Genomic DNA, 17,635 nt, shown 5'->3' on the forward strand with positions numbered 1-17,635 from the left:
AGATAAAACCCATTATAATCAGTGATGCTGTCTACACTTTAAGTTGTGCGATGCGACAAACGCAAATAAAACCCATTATAATCAGTGATGCTTTCTACACTTTAAGTGGTGCGACGCGACAAATGCAGATAAAACCCATTATAATCAGTGATGCTGTCTACACTTTAAGTTGTGCGACGCGACAAATGCAAATAAAACCCATTATAATCAGTGATGCTTTCTACACTTTAAGTTGTGCGACGCGACAAATCCAGATAAAACCCATTATAATCAGGGATGCTGTCTACACTTTAAGTTGTGTGACGCGACAAATGCAAATAAAACCCATTATAATTAGTGATGCTGTCTACACTTTAAGTGGTGGGACGCGACAAATGCAAATTAAACCCATTATAATCAGGGATGCTGTCTACACTTGACAGTAAACTTATGCTTTGTTCTATTTCTGATGCACTTCAATCGCTCACGCTACTTCTGGCACAAAGGACAAATGTGTTTTTGCATGTGCGAGACTGTTTCTGTGCGTTTCTGGCTCTCTGGGGACAGAGGAATGAGGCTCTCCTCTTTTTGAAAATTTCAGCTTTGAGTTTTCCCTCTGGCTTTAATGTGTTGCCTCTTTTTCGGGCCCCAGCTTTGATCTGGGTCTGGATGTGTTATCATTCCGTCATGATGAGCTCATGGAGTGGACGGCCTTTGGCTTCGCACTGGTGTGGAGAGGTGTAATCCACCTGGAATCCATATGTCTCTCCCAGTGTGTTTATAGCCCACGTCCAGAGAGACTGATGTTGGCCAAGTGGGAGTCTAATGTGAAGATGCCGCGTATGTAAAGCTCTTTAGCCTCACGACTTCCCTCATGCAGATGCTCCATGATATATAGAAAATATACAATATATACAACATTATTGTTATTTTACAGTGCTTTTGTTACACATTACATGTAGTTAATATAGTAATTACTATAAATTGTGCATAATTACATGCAACTAACCCTAATCTACATCCTAACCCTATAGCAAGTACATGTAGTTAATCATTACTACTCAGTTCTTTAATGTATAATTACACTTGCACTTATTATTATAGCCAATATACAATTAAGCAGTGATATCTCATAATTTATAGATAGACTCCCAACGAGATCGAACAAGAATCAATTCATGTCGGAAAGATCCTGTTGGATAATCTCGATTTTCAACAGGATATTTTGTGCTTTTGGATCATTTGGAGTCTATATTAGTGCTTTCATTGTATTAAAACAATGTTCTGCTCGTCAAAAAAGTCCATATCCTATTAAGAATAATGGTAGTTCTTTTGGGAGCTTTTTTTTAATTATTATTTTGTGTTTGGTGAAATTCTATAATTCTAAAATTTCCAATAAGATAATTTAGGGTTGGTTCTTTTATAATCCAAACATATAAATATATATATATATATATATATATATATATATATATATATATATATATGTGTGTATATATATGTATGGCTTGTTTTTTATGTTTTCTAATTTTAGCAGATCTTCCCCAAAATGCATTGCTCATTAGTATACTTATGTTATCGCTGAGTCAGCATAAATCTAAAAATAATCATAAAAGCGTGTTTATTGTGGCGTCCTTCATGGGTCACGAGCCCAGGTTCCTTGAGGCCGTGTGTGTGCCAGAGACTCAGGCGTCTGACGGGTTGAACTCAGCCTGAATGAAAATGAATGGGTGCGTTTGTGTGGCCATAGCGTTTGAATTAGCAGCATCTTCTCCAGTCTTATTTACAGTACGAGCTCCCCATCGAAGCGTCCTTCTCTCCACATCGGAGGCGTCCTGTGGTTAAGGAGGTTTGGAAAATTGACCCTCCTTGTCTGACTTGTGGCTAGGCGGAAGCACTGTCGCCCTTTCCTTAAGTCCCTTCCTTCTGCTTTTCCCCCCAAAAAAAAATCCCCTTAAAGAGTGCAGGATGAGAAGGATTTCCTCTGGTTTTGACGGCACATCTTTAATTTGAGCCTGCTCGTCTTCCACTCTTCTCCGAGCTCAAACCTCTGCGGAGCTGGCATTCCCCGTTCCCTGCCGCGTTGCTTTATTTGTCCTTCTCATCTTACTTCTCTCTGTGACGGATGGTGACGAACTGTCTGCTCTTCTTACACACCCTCGGTCAGGCTTTGTTGCCTTCTCACAGCACTGCACACCTTAGAAGATCAACCTTTACATGTGTCAGTGTTTTATTCGCTGACTTTAGCTATAGCTTCTTTACACGAAGAACAACATAGTGACGAATCGCGTTTGTCCGTTCAGGGCCACCGTAGAAACATGTCGATGTAAGTAAGGGGAAGGTGTGCGTAGATAGAAACGGCTAATTTTAAGGTAATAAAAACATAACGGTTCATTATGTAAGGTAAAATCCTGTAAGGTAAAAAGTTGAGAACCATCCAAAAAAACAACCATGTGGGTCTCTGTGCTTTAATTGTGAAAATGTAATGCCATGCTTCCTAATGATATCTCCCAAGGGTAGCATGTACCGGATGAAAAGCAACGGTCCTAGTACTGAGCCTTGTGGTACTCCATACTGAACTTGCGATCGATGAGACATCTCTTAATTTACTGCTACAAATGATTAACTGTCAGATAAGTACGCTTTGAATGAACTAGGCATTTTTTAACATGTATAGCATTAAAGTAATGAGAGGAACAGCGTAATTTAGTATTTTTTCACTAGAAATGTGTGTAATTAGAGGGGAGGGTTTGAGAAAGAGGGCTTTGGTGACGTCAATCAAAAAGTAAAGTTGTTTCAGAGACAAAGTAAGGGCCGGGTCACACAGCAAACAGCAAACGTAACATACATAGACATATAAAGAAAGAGAAACATATAAAGAAAGAGAAACGGTGCATGTTTAATGGAATATGTGACTGGTGTTATTGTAACGTATGAACTACACCTTAAAGACAGATAGACACACATAAACGAAGCACTAACTAACTAATCCTCTCTTCCTCTCAGCGAGCTGCTCTTTCTTCTCTCTGGAGCTCTGAGTGTTCAGAGAGTGCTATTTTTGTGGCTTCGTCTTTTTCTTGTTTCTTTCTTGTTTAGACGCCTGTTTTCTTCTTTCTTTCTTTCTTTCTTTCTTCCAGTGTTTTTTTTTTTTTTTTTTTCTGCTGGTTGCTCCACAACAGAGATGTGCAGAAGGCTCTTTTGTGTTTGCTCTGCCCTGAAGGCATTCATGTTGCAAGACAGATTAATAATTACAGACTACACAACAGTCCGGGAGAAACAATTTCTAGATCTTTTGATGTCAAACATGAGAGAGACCAAAATTACACAGAAAAGAGGCCATAGAAAAAGAAAAAAGGTCCCCAACTTTTCTGTTTTTTTGTTGCAGTTGTTTTGTTTTTAATTTCCTCTTATTGTTATGTCTGTTTTTTATGTGTGTGCTAAATGAGACAATAACTAAAGAAGGATGATCTGATGATGTTCATTTAGAGAGCGGGTTTTTATGTGTATGTTTTGTGTGTGTGGAGCATTGTGTACAAATATTATCATTATTATTATATAGTTATTACTTTAAATCATTATTAACAAAATTAGGGATGCGCCGATATGAAAATTTTGACCGATACCGACTCATTGAACCGTCACACCGATAATTCTTATATTTGAAAGCCGATAACCGATATATTGGCCGATAAATCTAAATCCAAATTTTTATATCATTTTGAATAAATTAAATTAATAAATTAAATTAAAGAAAAATATTCCTCACATTAAATGTCTGATATCATGTTTCCTCTTTGATATTGTTCTGTCAGTGGCTTTTTGGATGTGTTGTTTGATGAAGAACTAATGTGTAGTTTTACTGGCCCTGCTGAATTGTTCTTTCAATTTAAGGTAATTACCACAGTAATTACACCCTTTTAAACGGAGGGCGAGATGTGCCTCACACACATCCTCACACATGCACGGATATAGACAGTGAAAGCAGCTTGACAAGCTCTTTGTTGCAGTCTGGCTTGCAACTGACAGCTCTTTTGGCGGTTATGTTTCAGCGTTGTTGTCAGACATGAGTCTGAGACGCTGTTTGTTTTGCGTCGACACACATTTGTGCGCTGAAGTTCTCTGTGTGAACATGAAACACTTCCCCAATCAGCTGATAAACAATAAGTATAGAGCACAACAAGTGACGTGTTTTCCGTCTCGGTTATGAGTTTCACTCTACTTTCTCTATGTTCTTACTCTTAAGAATAATGGGTTACACTTTATTTTAAGGTGTCGTTGTTACAGTGTAATTAGACATTTAAGTACTGAGTAATATTAAGCAACTACATGTACTTACTATAGGGTTAGGGTAGGATTAGGGTTTGGTTGAGGGTTAGTTGTATGTAATTATGCATAATTTATAGTTATTACTATAGTAACTACATGTAACAATGACACTGTAAAATAAAGTGTTACCGAATAACATGGCTATCCGTGTGTATCAGTTTGTGTGTGTTTTGTGTTGTAGGGATAAAGATGAGCAGCTGGTTCGTGTTCGGGACAGTCAGAGACATCAGGCCCATCAGGCTGAGAACGCACTGGAGAACTTTAAGAAGCAAGTGGAGCTCAGCTCAGAGAAGACCTACGCTGACATGAAGCAACAGGTGAGTCCAGGGCGCTTACACACTACAGTTTACACTGCGTCACAAGCTCGAAGAGGAGAAATGCAAGGTATTTGAAAGAGACGTTAAGGTACGTTTACACGGTAACGATATGTTTAAAACGGAGAAGTTTTACCTTTTGCGTTTTCCGCGTACGGACGACACCATTGTCAAAACGATCCCCGTTCACACGGATCCGCGAAAACGTCTAAAAACGCTGTATTCTGCTGCCAGGCCAGTAGATGGCGATGAAACACTATAGCCTGAACACGTAATACGCATGCGCATGACGTCATCGTCTTCACAGATTCACATTTTTGTCGTTTACACGGAGACTGTTTTTAAAATCTTGCTCTTTGAAACCCGTTTTCAAAAGTTTGCGTTTTTAAGGCACCCAAAACGTCGTTGTCGTGTAAATGAACGGACAAAACAATTTTTTTTTAACGTTTTTAGTTGAAAACGGTGTCTTGGAAACAGCCCCTAAGTCTCAGCCTGTTTACCGAGCCTCTGACACACAATCAGATTGAAATCAATAAGCTTAAATCTCATTTGTTATGTTTCTAAGATGCTACAATAATCACTGGATTTGAGTTGATGGCATCAAATATTTTGAAAAAATTAAGAAAAAAACGTTTCGACTGAAATTGTTTTGCATCTTTTTCCTGCACACCACGTGGATAACATTATCATAACGTTGACAATATTGATTTTTCAATGTCTTTATATTGATTCATAAATCCCAAGATCTTCCTCTTTACAACTAGTTATAACACAAACACACATGAATGAACATCAGAAGGAATGTTGGAAGAAACAGTACAACTTGTAATCGCTCAGTGTTTCAACCGTGGAAAGACGTCATTAAAACAGCTTGTTAACAATGTCGCATAATGTTATATTTTACCTACCTTGTTAGTTAGATAGAATAAATAACTCTAGAAAGGAGCATTTTACTAAATATATGCACTTTATTACATATTCATTATATTTTTTACTTAACCTGTTAATGATGTCTTCATTATTTGACATATATTTGAAGAAATCTTTCATGGTTTTATTATAGCCACCATCTAACGAAATTACGAATTGGATGAACTGGAGTAGAAACATAATTATGTCATTAAAAGGCCGTATAAAAACTGCCTTATGTGCAGTTTAAGTGTTTTATTACTTTAAAAACATTTTTGTGTTGATTATGACTTTTTTGGGGGGGATTAATTAATTGATTATTAAATAAACTATATTTTCGATTTGGTGTTTATTTAAAAAATGTATGTTGGTTCATCACTAATTTCACCCTTCGCAGGGAGTTGATTGACAGGCGATCTGACCAATCATAATCCGCCATCCGCCGAATCCGCCATTTTTGTCCGACAAAGCAGTCAAGAGAGTTAGTAGATAAACGTTGGAGGATTTGAACTTGAAAAACGGTGTGTACTGATGTCTTTCCGCGGTTAAAACAACATTCCTTCTGATGTTCATTCATGTTTATTTGATGCTATAAATTAACTAGAAGGAAGAGATGATCGTTTCACGAGCAGCGATCTGTCTCGACACATTAAAGAGCCACAAAATGGTTTGTATTGTTTAAATTTCTTTAATAAATGACCACATTTGAAAGAGCGGCATGGCTTGTCGGACATAGCAACAGTAACTAAAGGGGGCGGGTCTTTGCGAATGGTCAATTCAGAGTTTTAAATTAGAAAGATAGTTGTAAACAAACATTATATTTGATTGTATATGTATTAAGTCTATCGGGTTATATTTGCGCGTTTCTGAGTGATATCTACTCACATGATGCATTCCTATATAAATCCTCCATTATGAGGATTTCTGCAGAAACTTATCATTTTTGACTAATAGTCTGGGGAACTCTCCAAGTGCTCGTCTCATTCTGAGGAAATAAGAAACACCATCACATTTTGGCACTCTAGAAACCTACAATACTGTCGCTTTCCGTCTAAGCGGGCGTTCTTCACCAGAGCAAACTGCGTTGTGGCAGTAGACTGAGACGTTCTTTCACTGGTATCTCTGTGTAATTGAGCTCAGGGTGTATTTGGCCCGTGGATTGTTCCAGATCAGGACTGCAGACCGGGTCATAAATCACATTCCCTCGTTCAGACTCTCAGGATATCACTGCATTCCCCCATATGGGCACTGAGCATCTCTCAGACGACAGTTCACATCAACGACAAGCTTCCAGCATGACTTAAGAGTTAACACATGTTCTCCTCCAGTACATGGACCATGCGGACAGTACAGGTTTATCAAGCTCACATTGTTCGCTGATATCTCTCCTAAAGGGCCCTATCAATTATCAATAGTTGCTGTTTTGAGGAACTGAAATAGACTCAGCCATTGGCCAACTGAAACCTGGTCGAAAGTCAATGGCACCGTATTATTATTTTTTTATTTTTTTTATTTAAAGAGTGCATTAGTATTATTGTACGTTACGCCCACAACACACCCATTACTCATTAAGAGAATAGGGACGACCCTTTTAGACCATGCACCGGGAGCGCCGACCATTTTTCCCGTCGTTAAACTAGCAAAAGTGGATTTCGGACACGGCCGTGTGCTTAGATCCTTAAAATAGGGCCCATAGTGTCAAAAAAGGCCAAATAAACCATTGTGATGCCTCCATTGGCTTCCCCAGCTGCCTTAAGAAGCGTTTACCTTTCTGAATCACTGATTGGTATTAGATGAGAAAGCAGGAATTGTTACTCATCCCGACATGTATGCTGTATGAGTCTTTGTACATTCACCGTTTCCATCATAACAACTGCGCTGTTCGTCTCGGCATCATCACATCAGATCCTGAGCACAGATGCTGGAGCGCCAACCGGTTCACATCTGCGTCCAATGTGTGCGCAAACAAACACTCACGCTATTGTTAACCTAGCTGCTAAAAGCCTCTCAATTAGCCTCCAGATCACAAAAAAAATATCATCATTCAAAACTAAATGATCCAATCAAAGTGAACTTGGTTTACTTTCTTAATAAATATTACTGGTCTTGTTATGAATGATTTCTGAGTGCACATTGTTATAAAGAAAACACATTACACTTTCAAATGAATAATAATCGTAATCAAATGTCCATGATCCAATCAAATCCTGGGCTGCGTTTCCCAAAAGCATCGTAAGGCATAAGTGTCTAGGTTTAATATGCTTTGGGAAACTCATTCTGCATTTCCTGCTGTTGTATTCTTTCACTCAGAAGTGCATCACATTTTATTGGCTAAATTAAATGGTTATTTATGTAATTTAAGGATTTGGTAATTAGTCCTGTTGATTCCTTGTGAAAATTAACCATGGTTTTACTTCGATTCAAACGAAAAAAAACATAGTTGTTGTAATTATTCCATGGTGACCAGAAATTAACCATGGTTTTGCTACAAAAACAAATTTTTTGTAGTTTAACTATGTTTTATTTTGGTGGTTATACAAATCATTGTCAATACGCCAAAAAAACATGGTTTTACTACAATAAAACCATGGTTAATTTCCGTAAGGGAACACTATACCAATTGTTATAATGATTGTGTAATGCTTATATTTGGTGAACGCTACTGGCTCGAGTTTTAATTTGTAGAAGACCTCTAGAATTGTATTTCTATCAAACAAACTCTGGCCTTTCAAATTAACTCAATCTGAAGCTTGTAGTTTATATGGCGTGAACTCTTCTGTTCTGTCATGGTCCTGGTACTGCTGTGCTTATGGACACTTTTAAAGGAGTAGTTCACTTCAGAATTAAAATGTCCTGATAATTTACTCTCCCCACGTCATCCAAGATGTTCATGTCTTTCTTTCTTCAGTCGAACAGAAATTAAGTTTTTGAGGAAAACGTTCCAGGATGTTTCTCCATATAGTGACTTCAATGGGGTCCAATGGGTTGAAGGTCCAAATGTGAGTTTCAGTGCAGCTTCAAAGTCTCGACACGATCCAGCCGAGGAATAAGAGTCTTATCTAGACAAACCAGCGGCCATTTTATAACAAAATAAACATTTATATTCTTTTTAACCACAAATGCTCGTCCTGCATTAGCTGTGATGCGCCACACATTACGTAATCACGTTGAAAGGTCACTTAATTTTGAAGTGAACTAATCCTTTAGAAGTGGCGGAAGTACAGATCTACTGTTTACAAAGCCAACGTGCAAAGACTGAGTCAAACGCCCTTTACAAAACAAATAAATACATAAAAGATAAAACAACGATGTCGGACGATTTTGAAGTTGGAGGAGAAAATGAGAACGCCCTTCCCTACATTTCTGAACAAAACGCGTGACCTTTCAACCTGATTACGTGCAAGACGAGCATTTGTGGTTAAAAAGTATATAAATGTTTATTTTGTTATAAAATGGCCGATGGCTTGTCTAGATAAGATTATTCCTCGGCTGGGATCGTGTCGAGACTTTGAAGCTGCACTGAAACTCACATTTGGACCTTCAACCCGTTGGACCCCATTGAAGTCACTATATGATGGAATGTTTTCCTCAAAAACCTTAATTTCTTTTCTTAGAATGTTTTATTATTCTGAAGTGAACTAATCCTTTAGAAGTGGCATCCTAAAACACAGCACATCAGTTCTCAGCACATGTGAAATGGAGGCTGCGTCCATCTTCAAAAAGACACAGTCCTGTCATCAGGACTCTTATGAAATGCGTAATGCAGAAAAACAGAGGACAAACTCAAAGTCAAGTCAATTTCACTCGGCGGCCATCTTTGAAACACTTCAGCTATTTCAGTCATGCAAGTTCAGCTTCTGACTCTCTGAATGGGGAAACATCAAATTCTCCAAAACTGTTCACCAAACTTATGATACATTTTCATATTTGAAACCACCAATGAACAACTGTTTCATCAATTTTGTTTCTAAACGCTCAAATGACAGAAAATGGCCATGTACACACTCTGAAGTTTCCGCATTTAAATGCAGGAGTGAATCCCCTAAATGATCGTTCTGTGTACGTACTGAATGATTGACACAGTGGTAACCATAGCAACATTTTGGCTCACGGCGGTGAACATGAAACATGAATTCCTATGGGCAAACTTGATAAATTCTACAGTGTGTGGCCAGCATTTCTGGATCTCATCGTGCTATGTTTACATCGACGCCTTTTGTGTCAAGTGGTTGAATCCCAACATGCTTTGTACATGCATGCTAAATAAAGCAATCGGATTGATGTGCGCGTTTATATGTCACAAGCTTTACATTGGATTTGATCTTTTGGCATAAGCACACTGCATGAATATACTTATATATACAAATATACATCCTCCCCATCTTGACTTAATATTTATCTCTAGCACTTTTTGCTTAAATATAAAGTGCGTTACACATAAAATGTATTATTATTATTATTTGGGGTCCTGATTAGAAGTTTTCATGTCCTATCAAGGGTTTCATGTCCTATCGTAACGGATCGGGAAAATGTTTAAACCCCCCCTTGCAATCCAATTCATTCCCATTGACGTGGTTACATGTGGCTTTGCTACTAGTCCAATTACAAACAGATTATTAGGGTTCATGTAAACAGAGCAGTTAGCCCCTTTCACACAGCAATCCCGGTATATTACCGTAAATTTGCCAGAACGACGTTACCGGTAAATAAAAAAAATGCTCTGTTCACAAAAGCAACAGGGTTCTGGCTCTTTACCGGTAACAGACCATTCACACATCAGTGACAGAACACCAGTAAACTCTGTGATGATGTCCTGAACCGGAAGCCTTGTTCCTGAAGAAGGCTCGTTATTTTATCACATCGCTTAACTGTTGTTGACAATCTCTTCACCCGCCCGGACGCGGAGAAGCGCTTTAGTTTCGGTATCATTTGTAAACAGTGCTGAGTAAACACATCATCTGCGTCGTCATTAATGAATGTCTCCGAGCCGTTGCTCTTTCAACAGCTTCTGATTGGCCCAAATCCCTTCTTACGTCAGCGAGTTCTGACCTCGTACATGCAAAACACCGGTAATCTTCATTCCCCGTTCATATAACGGTAATTTACTGGTAATGTTACAACTTCCCTTACTGGTAAATTGCCGGAAACCGATTTACCGGTATATTTGAAAAGGTCCCGTTCACACATGATCTGTTACGGTAATTTACCGGTATATTGGGAAAGGTCCTGTTCATACATGATCTGTTACGGTAATTTACCGGTATATTTGGAAAGGTCCTGTTCACACATGATCTGTTACGGTAATTTACCGGTATATTTGGAAAGGTCCTGTTCACACATGATCTGTTACGGTAATTTACCGGTATATTTGGAAAGGTCCCGTTCACACATGATCTGTTACGGTAATTTACCGGTATATTTGAAAAGGTCCCGTTCACACATGATCTGTTACGGTAATTTACCGGTATATTTGGAAAGGTCCCGTTCACACATGATCTGTTACCGGTAATTTACCGGTATATTTGGAAAGGTCCTGTTCACACATGATCTGTTACGGTAATTTACCGGTTTATTTGGAAAGGTCCTGTTCACACATGATCTGTTACGGTAAATTTACCGGTATATTTGAAAAGGTCCCGTTCACACACTGGGCCCTATTTTAACGATCTGAAACGCAAGTGTCAAGCGCAAAGCGCAAGTAACTTTGTGGGCGGATCTCGGCGCTGTTGCTATTTTCCCGGCGGGATAAATGCCTCTTGCGCCCGGCGCAAATCTAAAAGGGGTTGGTCTGAAGTAGCTTCATTATTCATAGGTGTGGTTTGGGCGTAACATGAAATAAACCAATCAGAGCGACATCTCACATTCCCTTTAAGAGCAGGCGCTTGTTCTAAAGCGGATTCCTATTATAACGGCGGATTTGCCAGGCGCGCGCCAGGACATTGGGGATGGAGAAACCCACCCAAATTTACTTCGGTTAAACAGGCGTATGATAATTTGGGTAAATGTGTAAGCTAGATGTATGCTTTTATAATAAATTGTCTATCTATCTATCTATCGTAATAATGTATGATTTGCAAAAATGAAAACTGCTGCATCTGTGTAGATGAGAGAATCAAAGTGCGCGTTGTGCACACGCTACATTGATTATGGCCAAGCATGCGCCCTTAAAATAGCATATGAATAACATGCGCAACGCGCCACTGACTTTAAACAATTTTTTCCTGGTTAGTGGCGCAATTGTTTTCTAAACCTGCAAAATAGCATGAAGGAACGTTTGCGCCGGAACACGCCTCCTCTTTGCGCTGAACCGCCCCTGGGAGCGCAAGTGTATTTCCTAACTTACCGACGTGCGTCTGAGGAAGGAAAAGTCCGCTTTGCGCGGGTGCAAAATAGGAATGATACATGCGTTGGTGTACAAAGTCAATTGCGCTGGGTGCAAGATAGGGCCCATGATCTGTTACGGTAATTTACCGGTATATTTGAAAAGGTCCCGTTCACACATGATCTGTTACGGTAATTTACCGATATATTTGGAAAGGTCCCGTTCACACATGATCTGTTACGGTAATTTACCGGTATATTTGGAAAGGTCCCGTTCACACATGATTTGTTACCGGTAATTTACCGGTATATTTGAAAAGGTCCCGTTCACACGTGATCTGTTACGGTAATTTACCGGTATATTTGAAAAGGTTCCGTTCACACATGATCTGTTATGGTAATTTACCGGTATATTTGAAAAGGTCCCGTTCACACATGATCTGTTACCGGTAATTTACCGGTATATTTGGAAAAGTCCCGTTCACACATGATCTGTTACAGTAATTTACCGGTATATTTGGAAAGGTCCTGTTCACACATGATCTGTTACGATAACTTACCAGAAATGACTGTTTATGTGAAAGGCGCTATTGTCAAGACTTGAATCTCTTTGTCTGTGATTTTCAGAGATAAATCTCTAATGCATGATTAAGTAAGTCACTAACAACTGGTCATTCATTTTGGTGCCTTTTTGGTGAATGCGGTTGTCAGTTACTAAACTGTGTGTGTACAGAATAGGATCATCACGCACCAAAAGGTGAAGGGACAACTGAATTTAGCCGTGGTTTGTACATAGCCAATGGACGGCTGTAAGTCAGAGATATATAAGTAGGAATATGTTCTGCGTGTGTATGTACGATCAGTAATGACGTGAGCTCCCACAGGAACCTTTAACCAGGATAGCATTAAGTCATGTGGGCAGAGTTCCTCGGCAGCGTTGCCCTGGGCAAACTGTATGTGTGTGTGTGTGTGTGTTTACTAATGGTCATGTAGTTGTGGGCGAGTGTTCGGGGATCCTAAAGCTCTCTCTGGACTCCCACATTCAGCTCATGTTGTTTCTGATTCACCTTTCTCTCTCCACCCTGAGTCTCCAGCGATCATCATGTGTCCAAGACTCAGCCCACATCAAAGTCTTCAACTCCCCCTCTCTTTCTCTTTTCTGCTGTCCATTTGCATTCATCTGTTCGTAACGGCATCACAGAAAGGAAAGTCCTCTGGATAACGGGACATGGCCTTGACTTACACAAGCTAACTGTAAAGCACAAATTTTAATGAATTAATGGTAGCACTTTACATTAGTTAACATTAGTTAACATGAACAAAACTCTTCAGCATTTATTAATCTCAGTTAATGCTAATTTCAACATTTACTAATACATTATTGAAATCAAAGGTTGTGTTTGTTAGCATTGGTTAATACACTATGAACTAACATGAGCAAACAATGAACAGCTGGATTTATATTAACTAACATTAACAAAGATGAACAAATATTGTAACAAATGTATTGCTCATTGTTAGTTAACTTATGAACCTTATTGTAAAGTGTTACCGATTTATTTAATCCATTATGCTGATCAAGTGTCCTAACTCGCCTTATAACACCAAAATCAGTTTTTGTACTGAGAACCGCTGTGATAATACAGGTGGTAAAAGTAAGTGGCATGTCAACAAATATAATCAATACTCATATACACACAAACACAAAACACATGACACTAAAATAATGCCATAAATAAACACTGAATAACCATGGGTTTGCCACTATTTTGCAGAAAAAAATTAAAACATAATATGATTAATAATACGATACATATAATAATAATAATATGAATACATAATACGATTTTTACAATGTTTTTATTCAACATCAACTATTACATATTTCAGTATCTGTGTGCTGTGCTTATTAGAATATCGCTTCATTTAAATATAGACATGTAATTATTAATGACTACGTTAACGTGCACCAATAATGTTGTGTTTTTAACAATAATCAGAGTTAATCGCTGTAAGATGTTTACATGACACGAGCAAAACTCTTCAATTTGCAATGCCATTTTCATTATTCTGATTATTGGCTAAGACGTGTTCGCCATCCTTCATAATGTGCATCCGAGCACATGTGTAATAATGTGATTATGTGAGTGTTTATTGTGATTAAAATCAGCGTATGCCTCATAGTTTAAAGCGACCACGGTTGCTACAATTACGAGCTTAATCGCATTAGTTAGATAGAAGTATTGTGTTTACATGCGGTGATGTTTAATCACAATATGGCCAAAATCCCATTATAATCACATGTAGTATAAGTGTCTTTGTGTTCAGTGAAGAAAAAGATCTCCATTGATAATACATTAATACAACTGTATTTGTGATTGCAGATGGAGAAAGTGGAGTGCGATCTGATTCGCTCTAAATCTCTACGAGAGAAGCAGTGTAAAGAGTTCGGTCTGCAGATGGAGGAGTTACAGCGGAGATACGAGCAGCAGGTCACAGTTCATTTACATCACGTTACGTGTGACGAACAAATCATTTACTCAGACTCCAGCATTATTACACTGAGTTCACATTCAAAATCAAATGATTGGACGGGCTGTCGATGTTCAATTTAAAATCCCTTATCGTATCAGTCCATTCAGTCTCCGGTTCCACCTGATTAAACATTTAATTTATTCTCAATTTAATCAAAGTCCAATCAACTGATAAGATGCTACCTTTAGAAAGAAAATAATATTGACTGACAGGAATGTGTTTATCTTCAGTGCCATCTTTCTTTATAGTGAATAGTGAAATATTGTTCACCTTAATCTTATCACATTGCTATTTAACAGTACATTATATTGCATTGAAGCAAATTATGTTGCCAAACAATGGATTTTATGTCAAATTATCATTTGAGAAGCAGAATAGATATTGTTAGATGTATTATTTATAATATGATATAGTAGGGATGCACGATATTACATTTTTGCAGATTTATTCATGAATTTCCAGTAATTTTTTGGCTCATAGCCGATATCGACATACATTTATGTTTTCCCTTTGTTTGGAAACAAGTCTTTCCTGTGCAAGAATTATAAATGAACTATATGTATATTTTTTCCATTTCAGTTAGTATTGAGCAAAAACTTATTTTTTCTTTGTGGTTTCAGAGAAAAGCACATTTTCAGCACATTTTCAGCAAAAACTAGAGTTCTGAGGTCTCCTTACCAAAAGGTTACTTGTTAAAGATAAATAAATGTTAATAAAGTTATTTTTATAATAAGAGTACATTAAAATAACTCTGAAAATAACAATAATAAAGTCAGTCACAGTTTTTTCCCCTTTGACAGATGCAGTTTTAACCAAAATATTTCTAGAATCGGATATTTTTTAAACATCACCTGAACCTGCAATGATTAGTCTACTGTTAAAGCAATGTAAACAATAGATCTACATAATATTCATAGTTCATAGGGGGCATAATGTATTAGCCCTGCAGTTACAGCATGACATAGTATTTAAACCTATAACATTTTACATAGGTGACATTTAAACCTATAATAATCACTCACAATTCTGACTTTTTTCCCGCAATTGCGCGAGTTTATATCTCCAAATACAGACTTTATAAATGGTTTATATCACATAACCTGTACAAACAGTGTATATGAGAGGAAAAAAGGCAGAATATCGAGTTTTTATATTGTGCAATTCAGATTTTTCTTCTCAGAATTGTGAGTTATGAACTCGCAGATCTGTTTGCTGTTTGCTAACACTCAAATGGTCTATACCTAATGCGAGAGGTGATAACATCTGGTAACCATAGTTTTTGCCAAAACAGTTATTGTTCATAAAGTCCCCCTGTAGTCGATCATTTTATCCCTTAAAACACCAAAATTACATATTTAAGCGTTTTTCCGTGAAAATGTTTTCTTCGTGCCTTAAAATAGCTTGAATGTAACTCGACACCCTCGCCTCATTTAGTATGCGCGGTTCTATGAATATGCAAATGAGCCCCGCCTCCACTCACTCACTCAGCTCAGAGATCCACTGGTTGACGATCACACGTTGATCTGATTGGTTACAAGGTAGTTTGTGACGTCAGAAACACCAGCGATTTCAAAGCGTGTTTTTGAGACTGTCTTTGGTTCACTGCAGTTTTATGGAGAAAATACTCAGCAATGCTGTCGACTTATGAATTTACACACAGTTTGTCTTAAAGCACATTAAAAACACCACATACACACTTAAACAACATTAAAAACTTGATTTTCACCACAGGGGGACTTTAAACATTAAGCAGACGCTATTATCCAATCAAATCAACAATAGGGCAACGATACGCAAGTACTGTGACTAGTCCCAGTTAATCTAGCACATGTAGCAAGGTTTTTAAATAGGAAAAGGGAATCAAATTATATCAAAACTGCAAAACAAGTCCTACATACTTTTGAAGAAGAAAAAAGATCAAACTATCCGCAAGCTGACCAATATTCATCTTTGCACTGTTGTTCTCTCTTTTATCTGTGTCTGGAATATCAAGAATGACACCGGGTCAGAGTGAGTGTGTGTACGGTAACTCACTGATCCCACTTCAACAAACAAAACTCACTTAATATCTCTAACGTAACGTTCCACTTTATTGACCTTGTTCTTGTGGCAGCTCATTACTTGTGAACCTGCCCACACAATGCATTGTGGGTGGGCGCTCTTTGCTTTTTTTTTCTCAGGTTATTTAAAACCGAGACAAATGAATTTCTCATCTTTAGGTTTGTGTTCAGCGGTGTGTGTGAGAATGATGAGAGCGGGTCGTGACACACTATAAGAAACTACACTAAAAGCCTCAAATCTAAAAGAAAGGATGGACAATATGCTCAGTTTTTATTTCCCTGTGTTGTGAAAGATTCAGTCCGCCAGCGACTCAAAGTCCTTCATTATTTGTAAGGCCTGGTCAAACGCCTGTGGTGTCATCATGAAATCCGGTTCTAGATCATCAGATATCTTGTTTTATACCTCGTTTACACTATTCCCTGAACTGTAGTGTTTGTAAAACAAGTGATAATTGGTAGTCAACTTGGTTTTACTTGTGTACTGTGACATGTAAGTGCATAAAAACAGATAATTAACGAGAAATATAGTGATGCAATACCAGAATGGAGTCACATGGTTGGATAATGGTCGAAAAATAAGACAGAGCAAGTTATTATATTTTCACGTTTTCAGCGACGCTGGTTCTGGAAATATTTTTTACATTAATTTCTCCCATTGGGATTTCAATATAGTCTTCGTTGAACCGCTATAAGCCACGAATCAAACCAACCAGCGACAGTGTGAATCATAACATTACAAACTTTGATTTGAAACAAAAAATCATGTAAAAATCAGACAAAAGTACAAAGACATGTACTTAACGGCTTTATTATGGGAAAATAACTGTAATACAGCTTAATCCAATTATTAATGATGGAGAAATATAAAAATACTTTGATTTAATATATATATATATATATATATATATTATATATTATATATATAAAGTATATATATTACAATAAGGTCTTATTTATTAACATTAGGTTAATTCATTAACTAACATGAACTAGCAATGAATAATATATTTGTTACAGTATTTATTAATCTTTGTTCATGTTAGTTAATAAAAATCCAGCTGTAATCTTAACAAATACAACTTTTGATTTTAATCATGTATTACTAAATGTTGAAATTAATATTAACTAAGAATAATAAATGCTGTAAAAGTATTGTTCATTCTTAGTGCATGTTAACTAAAGTAGTTAACT

At 37.5% G+C, this 17,635-nt stretch overlaps 1 protein-coding gene across 4 annotated transcripts in view; it reads left to right on the forward strand.

Moving 5' to 3' along the window:
• The window catches only part of cep112 (centrosomal protein 112), a gene marked incomplete at its 3' end in the record, with an annotated part of 200,048 nt that overhangs the window by 85,522 nt on the left and 96,891 nt on the right, over positions 1-17,635 (forward strand). For all 4 annotated transcript variants that reach the window (XM_082185304.1, XM_082185306.1, XM_082185305.1 and 1 more), the window contains 2 exons: positions 4,487-4,622; positions 14,234-14,341. In XM_082185304.1, coding sequence (XP_082041430.1) covers positions 4,487-4,622; positions 14,234-14,341 — 244 coding nt within the window. The remainder of the gene's footprint in view (positions 1-4,486; positions 4,623-14,233; positions 14,342-17,635) is intronic.

This window comes from Leuciscus leuciscus, assembly GCF_965113295.1.
Source record: "Leuciscus leuciscus genome assembly, chromosome: 1".
Classification (NCBI taxonomy): Eukaryota; Metazoa; Chordata; class Actinopteri; order Cypriniformes; family Leuciscidae; genus Leuciscus; species Leuciscus leuciscus.